The sequence below is a fragment of the Cyprinodon tularosa genome, unplaced genomic scaffold (genome assembly GCF_016077235.1).
Source record: "Cyprinodon tularosa strain WSP-4 unplaced genomic scaffold, ASM1607723v1 ctg398, whole genome shotgun sequence".
NCBI classification, from domain to species: domain Eukaryota; kingdom Metazoa; phylum Chordata; class Actinopteri; order Cyprinodontiformes; family Cyprinodontidae; genus Cyprinodon; species Cyprinodon tularosa.
Genome location: NW_024039116.1, coordinates 185,573 through 204,584, shown reverse-complemented (window position 1 = coordinate 204,584; position 19,012 = coordinate 185,573). Strand labels below are relative to the sequence as shown.

Here is a 19,012-nt window from a genome sequence, read left to right as displayed (position 1 = left end):
TACGAGATATACAATAAAGCAACACCTTGAAACTATCGCTAAAGTAATAATATTAAGTCTGACATGTACTCTGTGTTACCTGAAGATATGAATGTGGGGTTTCTGTTTGGAAGTGAATCTCCAAGTACCTGAAGCCTAGCACCTGTAGTTGTTTGTGAGGGTGAACTTGTGCATGTAAAGTTTTAACCATAAAAAAAATGCTCAATAGTGGTTGTGGAGAGCCGGAGAGGCACCCCCCCCCAGAGTCCAGCGCCGGGAGACCCAAAGCCCCAGAAGCGAAGGCACCAAGGAGGGGCCAGCCCCGGAAATCAGACCCCCACCAAGGGAGGAGGAGAGACAGCCACCAAAAAGCCCCCCAGCCACCGCCATGCCGGCGCCCCGGGGAGCCGCGGGGACGAGTCCGCGGGCCCCACCGGCAGCCGGCCACCCTGAAGTAGGGCCAGGCACCGAACACCGCCCCCCCCCATGGCACCGACCGAACCGCCCCAGCCCCACAGAGCACCGAAACACGCCCCGCCCCCCGGAACCAAGCCCCGGCGACGGGCCGCAACGCCCACCGCGACCGCACCACCCAGGAAGAACACACAGGCGGCCCCGCCTGCGGCCGGGCCCTGCGCATCCGCTGCGAACCGGCCGCGAGCGCCGCGGGACCCCCCAAAACGCCCCCCTGGCCAAAAGCGCAGCCCCACCCCACCAAGACTGACGCCAACAGCAGAAAAGTCGCCCGGCGCAAAACCGCAAGAAGAGCAGACCGCAGTCGGCGCAACCACCCCCCCCCAGCAGCCCGAGGGGCAGCACATAGCCAGAGCGGAGGGAACCACGCCGCTCCCCCACCGGACGAAGCCAAAGCAGCACAGCCACGTCCGGCTGTGCTTTTTTCCTACCCTGATCATATTTCTCATTGGTGATAATAACTCTAAACATGTCTTCAAATTTCCATCTTGTACTTTCTCCAGAATAAAAATTTGCTTCTTTGCTTTTCCCAAAATAGGTTTGGAAAGACTGTCTAAATTCAGTTGTTTTCCTTCTTTCTATCTTATTGGCAGTGCTCTTCAGTCTCCAGATGGTTTCATCATTTAATGTAACTAACAGCAATAAAATAATTCTGTTTATCTAGAGTAAAAGGGTTACATGGTTTATCCTCTTTAGGTCTACTTGCAACAGCAATATGCAAAACTAACCAGTAGTGCAAAAAACAATAAACAACTACTATATAATAGCTTAGATAAATACATAGAATTAAGATTATACAAAATCAGACATAAGGAACTTAAAGATAGCATAAAGGCAACAGAATAAGTGACAATAAAAAAATAAAAATAAATAAATAAATAAATAAATATATATATATATATATATATATATATATATATATATATATATATATATATATATATATATATATATATATATATATATATATATATATATATATATATATATATATAAATAACCCCACCAGCCCTGACATTTATTCAAACACTTATCACTATACCTAACACTAACCTTTACCTAAAGTTAATTAACATCATGCCTCTAAACAGACGCCCTAGCTTTAAAAATGAGAAGGTTAGTAGATATACCAAAACGGTCCTAAATAGGTTAGACTTAAACAAGTAAACACACAGACTAATAAATTGTAATGCTTTGTATAGCGAACTTGCCCCTCCCAATATGGCGACCACCTTCACGTATCAATTCAACAAAGGAACGAAGCTATACGTCAGACTTGAGACGGAGCTCCTAGCCAATCAGGAAGAATGTCACTAATTCTTGATTTAGCCGGTTGCTATGGACACGGCATCAACTTTAGCTCGTTAGTTTCTCGCCGAGAACGTTTCTTACACATAAGGAAAGAGCTTACTTTAACAACTTATTATGTAGACACACGACTAATAGAGGGGTTTGGTTTTATTTTCTGTTGCTATTATCCCGGTTTTAGGTTTTAGTCAAAAACGGAGTTTGAGAATGAACTTCGAAGAGGGATGTGAACGCGGCGGTTTAATTCAACGTTTGTAACGGTAATCTTTCAATATTAATATAAACACTAAAAGGAGCAAGAAAACTTCGTAAAATAAAGGTTTCTATCAATGTTAAAGGTCGCAATAAAAGGGTGTTTTCTTAGCTCTTTGGTAAAATAGTTATAAATGCAGGAAACCGTTTAATTTATGCCTTTATGAACCTTTTTAATTCTAACGTTAGTTACATTTTAAAGCATTTTCAGCAGCCATTTACTACCAAATATGGCTATTCTGTTTCTCAACGTCTAATTCTCGGGATTTCCCAAATATTCTCTCTATTCACTTTTACATGCATGTCTGTTTTTAACTCTTTAAGCTTCATATACTAATTACTGATGAGTTTAAAAAAGATATATGTTTTTATTTCTCTGAACTCTGCCTTGAATTTCTCTCATTTTTGAGGAAGTATATAAAAGACATTTGGTAGATTTAACTTCAAACAAAGACCAGATATGCTTAGTACAGTGGTAGGCTGGAAAACATTCAGTTAAGATTGAATATTATGCATCTATCATCATAATGCTTGTTAATGAATGTCCTAATTATTTGATCTCTCTCTGGAGGGTGTCTCCGTCTGCTCCTGACTGGCTAAAGATTTGAGAGAAGAACCACATATGAGTAATATTGACCTTTTTAAATTTTTGCAGGGGATTTGGGTTCAGAACTCATTCAGAATGATGGCAGTTCAGCTCAAGCATTTGGAGTCTCTGCTTCAAAAGAATAAAGCCATCGTGAAGAAGGACGAGCCCAGAAAGGTAAGCAGATCCTCCTGTTTCAGGGAGGGAGGGATGATGGATGGATGGATGGATGGATGGATGGATGGATGGGCAGATAGATGGATGGATGAATGGATTAATGGATGGATGGATGATTAATGCATGGATGATGGAGGATGGATAGATGGATGGATGAATGGATAGCTGGATGGATGAATAGATTAATGGATGGATGGATGATTAATGCATGGATGGATGGATGGATGGATGGATGGATGGATTGATGGATGGATGGATGGATGAATGGATTAATGGATGATGGATAATTAATGCATGGATCATGGAGGATGGATGGATGGATGGATGGATGGATGATGGCTGGATGGGTTGATGGATGGATAGATGGATGGATGAATGGATTAATGGATGGATGATGGATGAATCGATGGATGGATGAATGGAATAATGGGTTGCTGAATGCATTAATGGATGGATGGATAGATTAATTAATTAATGGGTGGATGGATGGATGATGGATGGATGGCTGACTGGATGGATGAATGAATGGGTTAATGAATGGATAAGGGATTCATCGATGGGTGAATGAATGGAATAATGGATAGCGTAATGGATTAAATTGTGGATGGATTGATGAATAAATTAATGGATGGATGGATTAATGGATGGTTGGATGAATGGATTAATGGATGGATGATGTAGGGATGGATGATGGATGGATGGCTGTATTGATGGATGGGTGAATCAATGGATTAATAGATGGATGGATAGATGGATGAATTAATGGATGAATGATATAGGGATGGATGATGGATGGATGGATGGCTGAATTTATGGATGGATGAATGAATGGATTAATGGATTGATGGCTGGAGGGATAGTTGGATGAATTAATGGATGGATGATGGAGGGATGGAGGATGGATGGATGGCTGGATGAATGAATGGTTTACTCGATGGATGATGGATGAATTGATGGATAGCTGAATGGATTAATGGATGGATGGATAGATGAATGGATGGATGGATGGATGGATGAATGATAGATGTCTTCTTTAATTCACTGGAAAATCCTTATACTTCAATCTACCAACAAACATTATTTGGCAGAGGTGATCAGGATGTTTTTGGAGACGCTTGTTTCTTATTCAATTGTGTTCAGTACTAGGATGGAAAGATAATTAATGCAACAAATGAAGAAAAGAGAGATAGTTTTACAAGACTGTAGTCTTTATGACGGCCAAACTTTGGGATATTTTCATTTAGACTTTTCTCTGTGCAGTAAAAAAAGCATTTTAAGCAGTTTCTCATTTCTATTCATGTTTCCAATTACTTAAAGGTTTATGCTGTAGTATGCAGTTCTGAGAGAACTGGATTCAAATGTCAACAAGCACTAGGGCTGGGCATTATGGCCTTAAAATCTTATCACAATATTTAGTGGCACCACCACAATAACAATAATACACTCTTCAGTATGCTGGTGAAAATTCTCAATCACCCACGTAGTAAAAAACGATATTTTGGTTCCCATCCAAGAAGCTTTAAAAAAAAAAAAAAAAAAAAAAAATAATAATATATATATATATATATATATATATATATATATATATATATATATATATATATATATATATATATATATATATATATATATATATATATATATATATATATATATATATATATACATAAATAAAAAGAAGAAAAAGAAAGAAAAAAAACCCTTTAAATTCAAAATGTCAGAAATAGCGTTGAGTTCGAGGCTTTATAGATGGGACCAAAAACAAAGCCTTGGTTTTGCTTAGAAAACACGCAAATTGAAACCGACGAACCGGTCCTCCCCTTTGGAATACTAGTCTAAGTGCCTTAAAGGGGGTCGTTAAAGGGAATCGTTGGCCCCGCTGAATAGGCTGAATAGGCGGGGTCCTCTGTTCCCCTGTGAAGGGGTGGGGTTTGCGATGATAGTGGGAAGGAATCAACTCATTGTAGGTTTTTGAAAACTGAAATCTGAGTCCACCTCCTCTGTTTAGGGTTGGTTTTTCTTTCTTAACATAGATGGCTTCATTCACACCATCAAAACCACCTACTTTCTTTGTCCAAAATGTGTTGATGTACCGCAGAGTTTTGTCCTAAGGAGGTCTAGGGACAAGACTGTGCTATTTCTGACATTTTGAATTGAAAAAGCTTCCTGGAATGAAAGCGAAACATTTTCAAACTTGGAAACAAAGTCCAGTGGATTTTTCTTTTCTTCTTTTTTGGAACACAGTAATTTTTTAGGTTGTTCCTGGATAACCTAATAACTGTGAATGCCGCAACAATCATAGCCACACAATCACAAACTCTATCAATGTACAGCTTTAAAATCGACTTCTTTAAGACACCAACTACACAAAGAAATGTGATTTATATCACTAAACATCCCATAATAACTATATTTAATCACAGGTTTCAAAATTTCCAATGCACCAATGGAAAAACATGATAGAAGAAAAATATTAAATTTCACAATTCACCCATTTTTTGAGTTTTAATCATCAATAATCAACATGGTTTTCATGGCTAGAAATGTATCACAATGATGATGACCGATACATAAAATCCACCCCTAATAAGGACACCTTTAGTTTAATGTAAAAAAATCATCCTTAGAAAAGTTACCTACTTTCCTGCTTTATACATTGGATGCTGGTTTGCAAGAACAAAGCAAGTGCTGCTTTATCTTTGCCCTTAATTTATCTCTCATCTATCCATGTCAAAAATCTAATAAGCAATCATCATATTAATTAAACAAGTGATGAGAATTAAACAACCATCACTGCCGATAGTTCCACACCTTCACTGTTTCCTGAAGCGTTACTGAGGCTTTGTTTAAGGATGTCAGGTTAGATGCAGGGAGTCATTGACTTTAGCAACTGATTCTCCTGAGCAAGTTCCGACCATGGAAAAAAGGAGATACTTATTGTTCATGGGGAAATGCAAGTAAAACAACTATTGATAAGTTATTTAAGTTGCAAAAAAAAGCTATAAGGCTTATTAATAAGGTGGGATACCGTGAACCAAATGATAAACTCTTCATTCAAGGCAGCAGGTTAAAACATAGAGATATTGTTTAAATAAAAATACTGTGAATAATGTATAAAGCAGTGAACAGAAGTCTTCCTTCGTTATTAAGGAATTAAGTTAAGAGAGAATAAATATAATTTGCGAGGTTTGTTTATATTTCAATGTGCAAAAGAGAAGAGCCAGAAAAAGCCGAGTACAGACTTTTGTTCTTGCCAAAAATGTTCTTGAGAAGAACACAGGAAAGTGTGGATTCTGGGAGAACGGGAGCACGCAGCATAAACATTGGTCAATTGGAACAGAAGGGTCCTGATGACGTCACCAGACGCTTGGCTCGTCTGTAGATGCATTTCACCTGTTATTAATAGTCTCTAGATAATAATAAATTATTACTTTTTTAATTTATTAGGGGAATGATAATAAACACAAATCAAATAAACATTTTGCCAAATAAAACAAAAAAATCGCCATCAGAGCCAGCGGTCCTTCACACACGTATATGATGAGAGAGACCAGCAGATGGGCTAGCATTAGCCCTGGCAACCATTACACTCCGGAGGTCAGCTGGTTTCTGTGGTCCACTCAATTTCAGAATTTTTTTTTTTTAATTACACATTAAGTCGGTAAATGGGCCATATAGTGATGCTTTAAAGTATAATGTTCTCGCCTCAATGATCTTAAAACGTACTTTTATAGAACAACAGCAACAGAAAAGTAAACTTTTATCTTAATACTCTCAGCTCTGTGAGCTCTCCATTGGAAGCTGCTACTGCCGCAGTGCATGCTGGGACAGCTGTCAATCTCAAAAACGGACAAGTCTGCTCTGATGCATGCTGGGTAAATAGGGAGGAGCGAGAACAACATCCGGGGACTTTGTCCGATCTGGGTCTGCTGTTCCTGTGAATTGGAACAGTAGTAGGGCTGAGGCTGATGATGTTTCACGAGGACACGAGAACATAAGTACGCATATTGAGAAATGGCCAAAGTTTAGATGTGTTTCAGTTATTGCTGTGAAACTGGAATGAATTGAATTATGATTTTAAGTTATGTCATTTTTCTTGGTGAATTTCAAAAGAGCTTTAAAATGTAAAATGATAAAATCCTATGTTGTTATGTAGATTAGAATATTTATATACGTACTGTGAGGAACCTGGTGGGTTGTAAGTATAAAACAGGGTAGGCAAGAATAAGCTTTTCTTCAGCTTATTTTTTTTTTTGGTAAATTGTGGGTTTGTTTGTTTACTATTGTTTCTGTTACTGTTTCCTGTGTTTATTGTTGGATAATTTACCAAAAATAAAGTGAAAGTGAAGTGGTAAAGGCCTGAAACACAACCTGAGTCAGTATGATTGGCCATCTGGTGTGAGCAGTTGGAGGTTGAGAAAATAAACAAGATGGCAGAGCTGGTCTAGGGGTCACTTTAAGGAAAAAAAAAGTGAATTTACCTGTAGCTCCATCAATGGCACCATCCAGAAATTACATGGGATATTTTGATAATGATAATGATGAATGATGATAATTACTTCTCTGCTTGTTTTCCAAAATACACGATTTCCAAACAAGCATATGGTGTTAGTCATGTTTTTCACTAAAACATATGTATGGCTTCTAAATAGATTTTTTTTTTTTTATCCGTACCAGTGAGTTGTTAAATATCACATAATTAATTAATTTCCACTAAATAAATATTCCAGATTTTAAGATGAAATTCCCCTTTGATCTTCATCTGAAATTGACTGTGTGCAGTTTGATTTTATGTTTCTTTCTGAGTCAGGCTTTCTTCCATAATGTGTCTCTCGTTAATCAATAAGTTTTCAGTTGAGCTAAACATTCTTCATCCTTCTGTGATAATAGTAAAAGTCCTATTATTGTATGGAGTTGGTGGGGTGTGGGGGGGATTACCAAGGGCAATACTAGGCAGTTTCCTAGGGCCCCAAGTTCCTGGGGGCCCCATAAAACTGTACTTGTATGGTTAATACAACTATTCCTTAACTGTGCATATTATGTTTTTGATAAAAATCCTTTTGCTAAAATGCCATCAGGACGCTTATAATATTAAGTGTGTCATAGCCCTCCCTTCAGTGTCCACCACATTGGATCAGTCCATTTGCTGCACATGTTCAGAAAGGTCAAAACAGACAGCAGCAAACTCTTTGGCGGCAACATATAAAAGCAGTGAAGATTGTTAGATTGGTAACCCCGCCTCCTGCTCTCCTCTATCTTGTCTGCTTTCATGATCCATGCAGCTATGATTCCATCCAAATGAAAAACAGAGAACAGTTAAGCAGCAGATCATGGCTTGTCTACAGTGAAAAGAAGGACTGGGTTATTTAATTTCTCCGTTGCTTTTTTTTTTTTTTGGAAACGCAGGAAGGAGCAATCGGCTCAGTGAGCTTAGTGCTTGAAAAAAATCTTTCATTCCTTTTGAGACAGCATGGAAAGTCAGCTGAGTACAAAACATAGAGAGGAAAACAAATATATCATAAAATAATAATGTATGTCTATTTTATTAAAATTTCTGTATCTGTATAATGGGTCTGATTTATGCGTTGTCTTCTCAAATCAGAGGGCCCCCTCCTGTCTTTGCCTACGGTCCTAAATTTCCTAAATCCACCTCTGATTGCATGGTTTGACAGACATCATAGAGGCAGGTGACAGGTTAACAGACCCTGTGATGTGTTTGCAGATGACTCCAACAGTTTACACTCAGGAAATGCTGCAGTCCACACAGGAGCGCCTGATTAACACCACAGAGGTTCACCTGCCCCTCAGGCTGGAGAGGATAGAAAACAGCAGCCCACAGCACAAGGTAAATGTTAGTAAATCATTCCTTTAGATGAAATCAGTTCTAAAGGTTAGAGTTAGCACGGTGACAGACAGGCAAAGAAGTGATGTAGACTCTTATAAAGCTTAACTTTTTGGTTAATAAAATACTATAAAGAATAATCCTAACAGATAAATAGATGAAATGACAGTTTTTTCAGTATTTTATTAAATATAGTTTATTATTCTGTAATTCAGTCTTGGTATTCTAACCATTCCCAGTGAAATATGGAGCAAAAGCTGTAAAGGGTTTGGCTCAGTAGGAAAACAAATATAAAGATGTAAATCATTCATTGGGAAATTAACCTCTGTTTGTATATTTTTCAGCAGTTAAAAACAGGCCAGCCGATTTTCCAGCCTTATCCATCAGAACTGGTTTTCCAGAACTTTGTTCCCTCACACACCTATAGTCTGCCTCTGCTTCTTCTCAACAATGACAAGGTTTGTTCACATGGAAACCTGAGCATAAGCAACCGACATCGGGGCCAGTTTGTCAATCAGAACAGATTTTCTGATGGAGGGATAAAAAGACCCCTCCGGGCTTCTAAACAGAACCAAATGTATTGCTGTTTGATTCATATTGGAATAATGTTGTGCGCAGATAATGACTGGAAAAGCTGATTCCAGATGGAAACAGATGTAATGACCTAGCATAAACAGTTGCCCATGAACTTTCCTTGTTTTCACTGTAAATTATGTATATTTTGTTTAAGGAGGCCCATGCTGTGACAGTGGTGCCGGAGAGTTCAGAATATTTTAACGTGAAGGGTCCAGGAAATGGAAGGGTCAAAGTAGCACCAGGATTGACTGCCAGCTTTATGGTTTTCTTCACCCCTCAGGAGAACAAGGTACTGTTCTCAACAATATTCATTGCAACAGTTTTTAAATCAGGAAGTTTTACCTATGAAGAGCAATAATGTCCTCTGAGGATGCATTTGAATTTAGACACAAATCTAGACCAGATTAGACATAATCCTAACTCACAACTGATTTAGCTTTGTAGTTGCTCTTAGCTGCTTAGCATTTTAGAATTTAAAACTATTTTGAAAATTGCAAATAATTGACTACACTGCAAAAACAATCTAGAAATAAGTAAGAATTTCTTAAATTAAGTGCATTTATCCTTACTTTTAAGTAGGTAAATGAGATAGTTTGCCAATGGAATGAGTATTTTTACTCTTAAAATAAGACAATTAGATAATATGCACTTGAAATAAAACAACGTAATTGTGTTTTCTTATTTTAAATCTAAATTGTCTTGTTCCATTGGCAAAATAGTCTCTTTTACCTCCTCAATTCAGGAACAAATGCACTTATTTAAAGAAAAAATGACTTATCTAGATTTCGATTTTTTCCAGTGTATAAAAGAAAATGAAACACCTGGTTTAGTGATGGTGACCTGAAGCCTCATGAGGCATTGAACCGTTTTGGCAAATTGTTTCAACGATCTCAACAGTTCATGAAGCTTCATGTGAAGATGTCACCACCTACTGGTGATGTGCATAAATACATTTTGTAATATAATCTGTAATCTATCATTGTTTTTCTTGTTTCTTTTTTTCCCATTTAAGTTTCTTTAAAATTGTTAATTATTGTTAATTAAATTGTTAATTATTTTTTTGAGTCTAAAATGTCTTAGAAGAGAACAATCATGTAAGGTAAACAGTTTTTCTGCCATTTTAGTGAAATAAGCTCAAGCAGACAGTGAAAGTGTTTGAGAAAGCAACACTACTTAATATTGATGTCACAACTGTAACCAGTGGCGTGCTCAGATTTTTATCATTACATTGATTAATCTAACAAATTAGTCTTAACCAACTAGATTGGTTGTTTTTCCAACCAATATATTCTTAAAATCTATCCAAACTCCATCCAACTAACAGCAACTCTCCTATAAACGCCCACATCTTGACTAAGTAGTGAGGCTGTTTAAATACCTGTCAAAGCCAGGTATTTAAACCTGGCTTTGACAGGCCTTGGTCAAAGCCAGGTTTGACAGGCCTTGGTCAAAGCCTGGGGTCAGCCAAGGCTGACTGGGGTTCAAGGAGACAGAAGCAGACATACAGAAAGAAGCAGAGATACAGAAGGCCACTGTCAACCAGCTCCACAGGCGGCCCCGTCCAGGAAACACACAGCCAGGCAGACGAGCTCTGAGCCAGCTCCCATGTCAGAGGATGAAGAGAGCACATCCAGCCAGTCACAGTCAGAGAAAAAGACAGACCTCGAGCATCTATAAACAAAGGTGTTGATGGCAGCAGCACAGCTGATATTTCTCTCCAGAATGGAGTCACAGCCAAACAGGAACAGATCAGATGAAGCTTCTATGAGAAAAAAGCAGAGAGAGCAGAACGTTAGAGATTGAAATAACAGATTGGGAGAAGAGAGATAGAATGATTCAGAATTATGAAAAAGGGGTCCCTATGTCCTCCAGCAGTCTAAGCCTATAGCATCATAACTATAGAGATTACCTGAACCGCTCTTACAATAGGCTTTATCAAAAAGGAGAGTTTTAAGCCTATCTTTGGTGTTGCGTCGATGCTATTTTTTGGCCCCGTACGATACATGACTGTGCAGTATTGGCTGATACCGTACCAATACCATCTGTTTGAATTTGATGTGTGTGTGTATATATGAAGAACTACATACTACTAGGATGTAAAATAATTGCCATCATGGATTTGTCAAGCTGCTGCCTGCCTTTGCGAAGCAGGAAAAAGACTAATAGAAAGTGAATCCAGTAGAACTTTTTATTGCCTACCTGGAATGGGTGACAATAGTTGAATAAACTTTTGGCTCTCAAAATGGTATCGGTGCCCTATTTGTTGGTACTTGCCGATACCACCATTTTAGTGCTGGATCGGGGCCCCGCCTGATACTGGTATCAGTATTGGTGCAACACACTAAGAAGACAACAGTAGACAACTACAATGTTTGACTTTCTGTTTCATCTCTGAACTGACAAATTTATTTTAAAGGAGATTAAGCGAGCTAATATTCCAAGTGAGTCAAGTCAGTTTGAATAGGTTCATATCAAACATGTACGTGTGACAAAACAAAAACACAGACAAAATTGTGTTAGGAAGTTGTTTTTTTCTCCCCAACTGCTTTATTTGATAAAGTTGCAAGAAGAATTTGGTGAAAGGCTGCCAAGAAAATTTTAGTTTTTTGTACAAATAAAGATCTTTAAAGTTGATGATATCAGCTCTATGTAAGTCTTTAAAGATCTTATTAGAGTGTTTAAGAATTTACCTAAATATATATTTAACAAGCTCTTGACAGCTGACTGTTTTCTCTAACTTATTCAGTGCTTAGAGCTGCTTTGTCTTTTTAACTTTGTGCGTTTATCTCAATTCAGGACTACAGCCTCCGACTGCTTTGTGTGACTTCAAGTGAACGTTTTGAGATTCCTGTCCGTGCCATCGGACCACGAGCCATTCTGGACTTTAAAGATGACATTCGTTTGCCTCCTTGTGTAGTGAAAGCATCCACAGAAAAAAACCACTTTGTTTCCAATATAGGGAAGCGTAAGGCTAAGTTCAAGCTACGCACACAAAGGTAAGGGCCAGTAAAACATGGCCTAATTTCTTCCAAAATACTTTCTACACTGCAGATGTAAACCCAGTTCATTATAATAATGATAAAGAATCTTCAGTCCTTTCTCAGTGACACCATCCTCTGGTATGGTCGATGTTGGAGAAGGCATCCCGGTTACTGTGGCTTTTCATCCCATGACTGTTGGAGACTTTCAGGAAGACCTTCTTCTGCTCTACGACACTGGTGAGACTCGCATAAATCTGTTGTAACATTTACAGAAACCTTTCTGTAGAAATCCCTTTGCAAAGTATTCTCATTCCCAAATCGTCACATATTGATGCCTGATAATACCCCCAGGGATACCCCTCTCCTCAGTAACTCATGTGCAGGGTTTGTGAGAGGCTGTAGCAGGAACTTCTGAAAAAATTTTCTTGAACTGTGAAGTAAAAACTTGCCGCTAACCCATCCCTTACCCTAATCCTAACCACTAGACCCAAAGAAACAGGGTGATGTGATACAATGTCCGCAAGTGTCAAATAATGACACTTGGTCAGAGCCATTCGCAGGCTGCTTTGACCCAGGGTCAGGCTGTTTCTCAATGTGCATTTGTGCGTTCTCATGTGCTCGTGTACTTGTGAAACGTCAACAACCTCAGCACTAGTATTGTTCCAATTCACAAGAACAAGAAGGCAGAGAATGGACAAAGTCTTCGGATGTTGTTCTCGCAACTCCCTCTTTACCCAGCATGCATCAGAGCAGACTTGTCCATTCTTGAGAGTGACAGCTGTCCCAGCATGCACTGCAACAGCAGCAGCTTCCATGTTAGCGCTCACAGAGCTCAGAGTATTAAGTTAAAAGTTCTGTTATCTGTTGCTGTTGTTCAATAACAGTATGTTTTAAGATAATTTGAGGTGATAACTTTATACTTTTAAGTGTCACTATATGGACCATTTACCAATTTAATGCGTAATTTAAAAAAAAGTTCCAATGTTGAGAGGACCGCAGTAACCAGTGGACCTCCAAGGCTAACCGCAGCCAGGCTAACTTTAGCCTGCCTGCAGCAGCCCTCTCTCTGCATAACGTGGGTTAAGTACCGCTGGCTCTCATGGCGATTTCTTTGTTTTATTTGGTTAAATGTTCATTTGATTTGTGTTTATCTGACTGTGTTAACTATTGTTCCCCCACTAAATTAAAAAAGTTTGAATTTATTATTATCTAGAGAATATTAATAATAGGTGAAATGCAGCTCTAGATGAGCTGATCATGTGGTGATGTCATCAGTACGCTTCTGTTCCAATTGACCCATATTTATGTTGAGTGCTCCCATTCTCCACACTTTCCTGTGTTCTTCTCAAGAACATTTTTCACGAGGACATAAGTCTGTACTCGCGTTCTTGTGAATTGAGAAACGGCCTCAGTGTGGGTATCGTTGGGAATGAGAATGTGTTGCCTTTTGAATTTAAGCTTGATGACAGAAAAATATCACAAAGCAATATTTCATATTTAAATGTGAATCAGGTGCAAGCCCACTGCTCCCTAAGGGGATGGGTTAAATGCAGAGTGAATTTCTCCAATGTGAGATCAATAAAGTTAAGTTATTATCATTCAATTATTAATTATCTGTCTTCTTCAAAAGAAGTCAGTGCGCCTGCAGAGGTTTTCTAAAGTTTAAACATTGTCAGTAAAAATGTCCCAAACATGTTATTGCTCCAAGTTTTTTAGTTCAAGGCAAAGCCCTGTGATGGGCTCACATTTGTCACAGATTTTCCAGTCTCCATCATATTTTAAAAAGTACTTTTTAAAAGGAAGGTAGCTCTGGCGCTAACACATGGTTGCTTCTCTTTTCATTCTGTTTCTCAGGTGAAATTGTTCACATCGGTTTGTTTGGAACTTCTGAGGAACTGCACATGCGTTTTGAACCTGAGCCTGTAGAGCTGAAGAAGACTTATATTTCCCTGGTCAGCTCAGAGACGGTGTCCCTCGCCAACTGGAGTGATATTCCTCTAAAGTACAGATGGACAGTGTGGCCAAGTCAGGCTAAAGATGACCTGCTCTTATCCAGGTTTGGGTGAAGTCAAGCTTTAATATCACATTCACTTAGGGTTTTTTTGTCCTTGTCAGCAGCTTTTATCTCTTCTTCTCAGCCACTTTTTCACTTTGTTCCTCTTTATTCTCATTTTGTTCTACTTCTCCCCTTCTGTCTGCTTCCCAGGGAGAACTCAATGCTTCGGCAGCAGGAGGAGAAAAAAAAAGAAAATATGTGTCTACCTGTTCAATGTGAATTTGACCCCACAACGATCCATCATGTCGAACGGCAGGAAAGCAAAAGCCTCTCTCTCTCCGGCATAACATTGGCGCCAGCGGTGTGTTACTGTATCACTTCACCTTCACCTTTCTATAAATGTATCCTTAGATTTGCTGTATGGATTTATTCCTCAGGCAACTTTTAACAGATGCAGACGACTGCAATTCAGTCATCTAGTCTGATCAATGTTCCTCCAGTCAGGCTGCTGACGTTTGCTCATTTTCCACACTTATTTTGCTTCTTTGGGTTCTACATATTTGTTTGTTTTCTACAGGATTCAGCTGATGTTGATATTGGCTGCAGCTCTTCTTGAAATGGTTTCCAAAATATTTAGGAGTTTTGCTTTTATTTTAACAATACTTGACCGATCAGAATATGTGTGAAAACCAACTGCAAAATCCACAATTTTTTTCCCATACCAAAGTGGCATTACCTCGCTAGTGCACAGTCATGGTGCAACAGAGAGAGAGGCCATCCCAAACCAATCTTTCAAATTTAGGAGCATAAAATGATCCAAAAGGCTTGTGAATTTGTGGAGCATTGGCCTGTAGGTTGGAGCAGGGCTTGAATCCTACTGACTGCCTCTCCGGGACCATGAGCAAAACATTCTGGGGTTTAGGCTGTTAGACTTAGACCAAGTCTAAGGACATTTATCAATTCACGAGAACGCAAGTACGTATTCGTGTCCTCACCAAGTATGTTCTCGAGAAGAACACAGAAAAGTATGGACTTGGGGAGAATGGGAACATGCAACATAAATATGGGTCAATTGGAACGGAAGCGTACTGATGACATCACCACACGCTCAACTCGTTTGGAGCTGCATTTCACCTCCTGTTATTAATAATCTGTAGATAATAATAAATACTTACTTTTTTCATTTAGTTTGGGAATAATAATGAATACAGTCAGATAAACGCAAATGAAATGAACTTTTTGCCAAATGAAACAAAAAAATTGCCATCAGAGACAGCGGTACTTCATACCCGGCTATGCCGAGAGAGGGCTGCTGCAGATAGGCTGCGGTTAGCTCTGGCTGCGGTTACCCTCGGAGGTCCGATGGTTGCCGCGGTACTCTCAACATCGGAATTTATTTTAGGACTATGCATTAAATCAGTAAATGGGCCATACAGTGAAGCTTAAAGTCATATGGAAACGGCCGTTCCAACCGTTGCATTTCCGAATTCTCCCGAGTGGTGCTCGACTTTACATGAGTGAATAAAGTGAATGTGATTGGTCGTTTATCAAGGGGGTGGGATTGTTGTAGTGGAAGGTTCGCAAGCATTTTGGTTGTGGCAGTTTTGTCAGAAGCATCTTGCTAACCAGTTAGCAACTTAGTGCTAGTAGGTTGGGGCCAAGTAGCACTAAATTTGTGACTTAGAAACGACACTGTCAAGGAACGCTATGGACACCTGAAACATGCAAGAGGAGGAGAGTTTTGTGTCGGAGGTTGTGGATGAGTCTCCTCCCTCATACATGTTTCATTTAGAGGAGGAAAGCGGGAACAAAGATGTTGTAGAAGAGGACGCCAGGGCAGCAGAAGCTTGGTTTGGTGTAGAAGGCTAATGCTGCGTTCACACCGGACGCAGCTGGCGCGACAGAAGCAGCGAGTTTACATGCAAAGTCAATGGTTGATGCGCGTCGAGGCGCAGCAAAAGGTCCCGCGGCGCGTTTTGAGCAGCAGGCGCAGCGCGTCTGAGCAGCTGAAGCAGCGTGTCGGGCGCATTTAAGCATCTGACGCGCGTGGCGCGCCGCAAACGCGTTGCTGCTCGAGATGGAAAAATTTAATTTTTGCTGCTCGACGCGCCGCGTCAACCAATCAGAGAAGCTGATCTGGGAGCTGGCTGGGAGAGAGACACAGCGCTGATGACACAGACCGCTCTGATCACTCCTCTGAAACAGTTTATTAACGCATAATTAACTTAAAATGCATCCTTCTGCCGGCAGAATATGTTCGCTTTTATTATTCTGGTGCCTGCAGATCGGATTATTTAGATGAAAAACACCTACCAGCCGCCGCGGTGAACAGCGAGGTGCCGACCCGGCCAGAGGCTGCTGTTGAAAGGATTCCTACTGTCGGCGCACCGCTGGTATGTGGGGGCCTCAGCGGCTCCGACAGAAATAACATTGGGAGGCAGGATGGTAATCTGGATGAACTGACTGCACTGATTACGTTTTCAGGTGTATTTTCCCACTTAAAAACATATTAAAACTACTTTATTTTCTCAAATTCTCAAAAATTGTTCCAGAATATTCAGTTCACCAACTTGTTTCACAGTTTTATCTTTAGGCTGAACCCACTTCTCATAAAGTTCTTTCAGCCTTGAATATAATTCTTTTGGACTCTCATCAAGAACATCAAGGCAGCGAAATCTTTGTCGGTAGTTTTCTGGATTTATATCATATTTTTGTAAAATGGCAGCTTTTACCTTTCCATATTCCAGGGAATCATCCACATCCATGTTAACATAGGCACAGCGAGCCTTACCCGTCAGAAGAGGAATGAGATGAAAACCCAGTCCGATTGCAATTCTCTCAAACGTGGTCAGAAAGTGCTCAACATCATCTTCAGCAGTCAATTTTTCCAATTTAGGATGAGGAAGGTGCACAGACTGACCTGTTGAGCTGAAAGCTGAATCCTCAGGTTGAGATGTTGCTTGAATCTGATCAATTTGAGTTGTAACAGGTGGTGGATCAGTTGATGTGGGCTCAGGGGGCGGGGTTGTCCTGGCCTGTATTTCCATCTGCAAAAGCCGAAACTGGTGTTGCAAGCTCCTAAAGCGCTGTTCTTGTTGTGCAGAAACTTCTCTCTGCTTTTTCTCCCGAACTTCCTGTTGTCCCATGAAAGCCCGAAGAATCCCAGCAATATCATGCAGAGTTGGCTCTCTGGGCTCCTCCTCATCAGTGGCTTCAGCTGCTGCTGCTGAAGCTCCTCCTTCCATTTCCTCCCTCTCTGATTGCTGGGAAGCCTCTTTGGTCTCAACCTTGTTTCCTTTTCTTGGGCGCAGACCGTTCTGCATGGCTCAAAAAGTTTGTTGGTGGGGGAAAAATTGCTCACACAAAAAAAAAAACAGAGAAAAGAAAAAAAATCCTGGCTCCTCAACTCAAAATCCTCACTTCTGACACCACATGTGATGGACCGAGTTAAAAAAACAGGAGGAGTCACAGGATATTAATTAGAAAAATAGGTTTTTTTATTTTAACCCAAAAAATAGATGACAAAAGATAAATTGAGCTCATAAAAGAGGTCAAAGAAACAAAACTGAACTCAGGCAAAAATGTAAACAAACTGGCTGTACAAACAAACATAACTGACCTACAAAGAAATGACAGACAGGGGTATATATACTGGCCGATCAGACCAATTTAGACACAATAGGGGTAACTAAACAGAATACAATTACAAACAAAACAAATAACAGTACAGCTAAGTTTGACTAAACTAAAGACTCACAAAATGAAAATCAAAACCATTAAAGTCCAAATACCAATATTCACCTAAATGCAAAAACTCATCTAAAGAAAGAAACTACACATTCCCCCGCCAGCAAGGACCAGTGGTGCAGTCCAATCAGCATCCAAATTTGCTGAGCCCTGGCCCCCCCATCTTTTGTCAACTTCAGAGTGTGGCCATGGATTTGGCCATCACATTCCCACTGATCACAGCAAATATAGCTGCAAGGCAGAGAAAGGATAGAGTAGCTCCGCCCAACGCGCGTCAGAGCCACTTTTGCACCGCGCAGGCAGAGCAGCAAAGCTGCTTCAGCTACGCGTCAGAACTAACTGGTACAAGCAGCAAAAATGAAGCAGCAGACGCGATTTTGCTGCTTTTGCTGCGTCCGGTCTGAACGTAGCATTACAGCCGTACATGTTTGAGCCCTTGCCTCGCAACGCTGCCAGTTCTGTTAGCGCTACGCCTGCAGAAAACACAGACGTCCATCCCCGTGAACACGGGGACGGAACTCAATGGGAAAGGGAATGATTCTTATTTCTTATTTCAACCGTTGCGTATATTAGCTGCAACATATGAATCAAGATACTATGACCAAAACAATTAGATTGACAGATGACGGTTGATATATGATTGGCTGAAATTAGGTGTTCAGGCTGATGTATAACTAACTGGCCTGCATAAGATAATGGAAAAAAAAAACAGATTTTAAGACAGGATTTTTTTTTTAAATAATAAAGAGTACATTTATATACATGTTTAAGTCAAAATTATTTGAAGTTGAAATTGGACTTCCCTACTACTTTAAAGTACAATGTTCTCACCTTAAATTATCTTAAAACTTACTTTTATAGAACAATGGCTACAGAAAAGATAACTTTTAACTTAATACTCTGAGCTCTGTTAGCGCTAACCTGGAAGCTGCTGCTGCCGCAGTGCATGCTGGGACAGCTGTCAATCTCAAGAACGGACAAGTCTGCTCTGATGCATGCTGGGTAAAGAACAACATCCGGGGACTTTGTCTGTTCTCGGCCTGCAGTTCTTATGAACTGGAACAGATCTACGGCTGAGGCCGATGACATTTCAT

The 19,012-nt window shown here is 39.8% G+C and overlaps 1 protein-coding gene across 1 annotated transcript in view; it reads left to right on the top strand.

Annotated features, from left to right (window-relative positions):
- The first annotated feature begins 1,804 nt into the window (after positions 1-1,804).
- hydin (HYDIN axonemal central pair apparatus protein) overlaps positions 1,805-19,012 on the top strand; it is a 135,164-nt gene continuing 117,956 nt past the window's right edge. Inside the window, exons 1-9 of the mRNA XM_038297814.1 lie at positions 1,805-2,021; positions 2,669-2,776; positions 8,499-8,621; positions 8,963-9,076; positions 9,349-9,483; positions 11,991-12,190; positions 12,288-12,412; positions 14,030-14,231; positions 14,382-14,532. Of these exons, the coding sequence (XP_038153742.1) occupies positions 2,696-2,776; positions 8,499-8,621; positions 8,963-9,076; positions 9,349-9,483; positions 11,991-12,190; positions 12,288-12,412; positions 14,030-14,231; positions 14,382-14,532 (1,131 nt within the window). The 5' untranslated portion in view covers positions 1,805-2,021; positions 2,669-2,695. The remainder of the gene's footprint in view (positions 2,022-2,668; positions 2,777-8,498; positions 8,622-8,962; positions 9,077-9,348; positions 9,484-11,990; positions 12,191-12,287; positions 12,413-14,029; positions 14,232-14,381; positions 14,533-19,012) is intronic.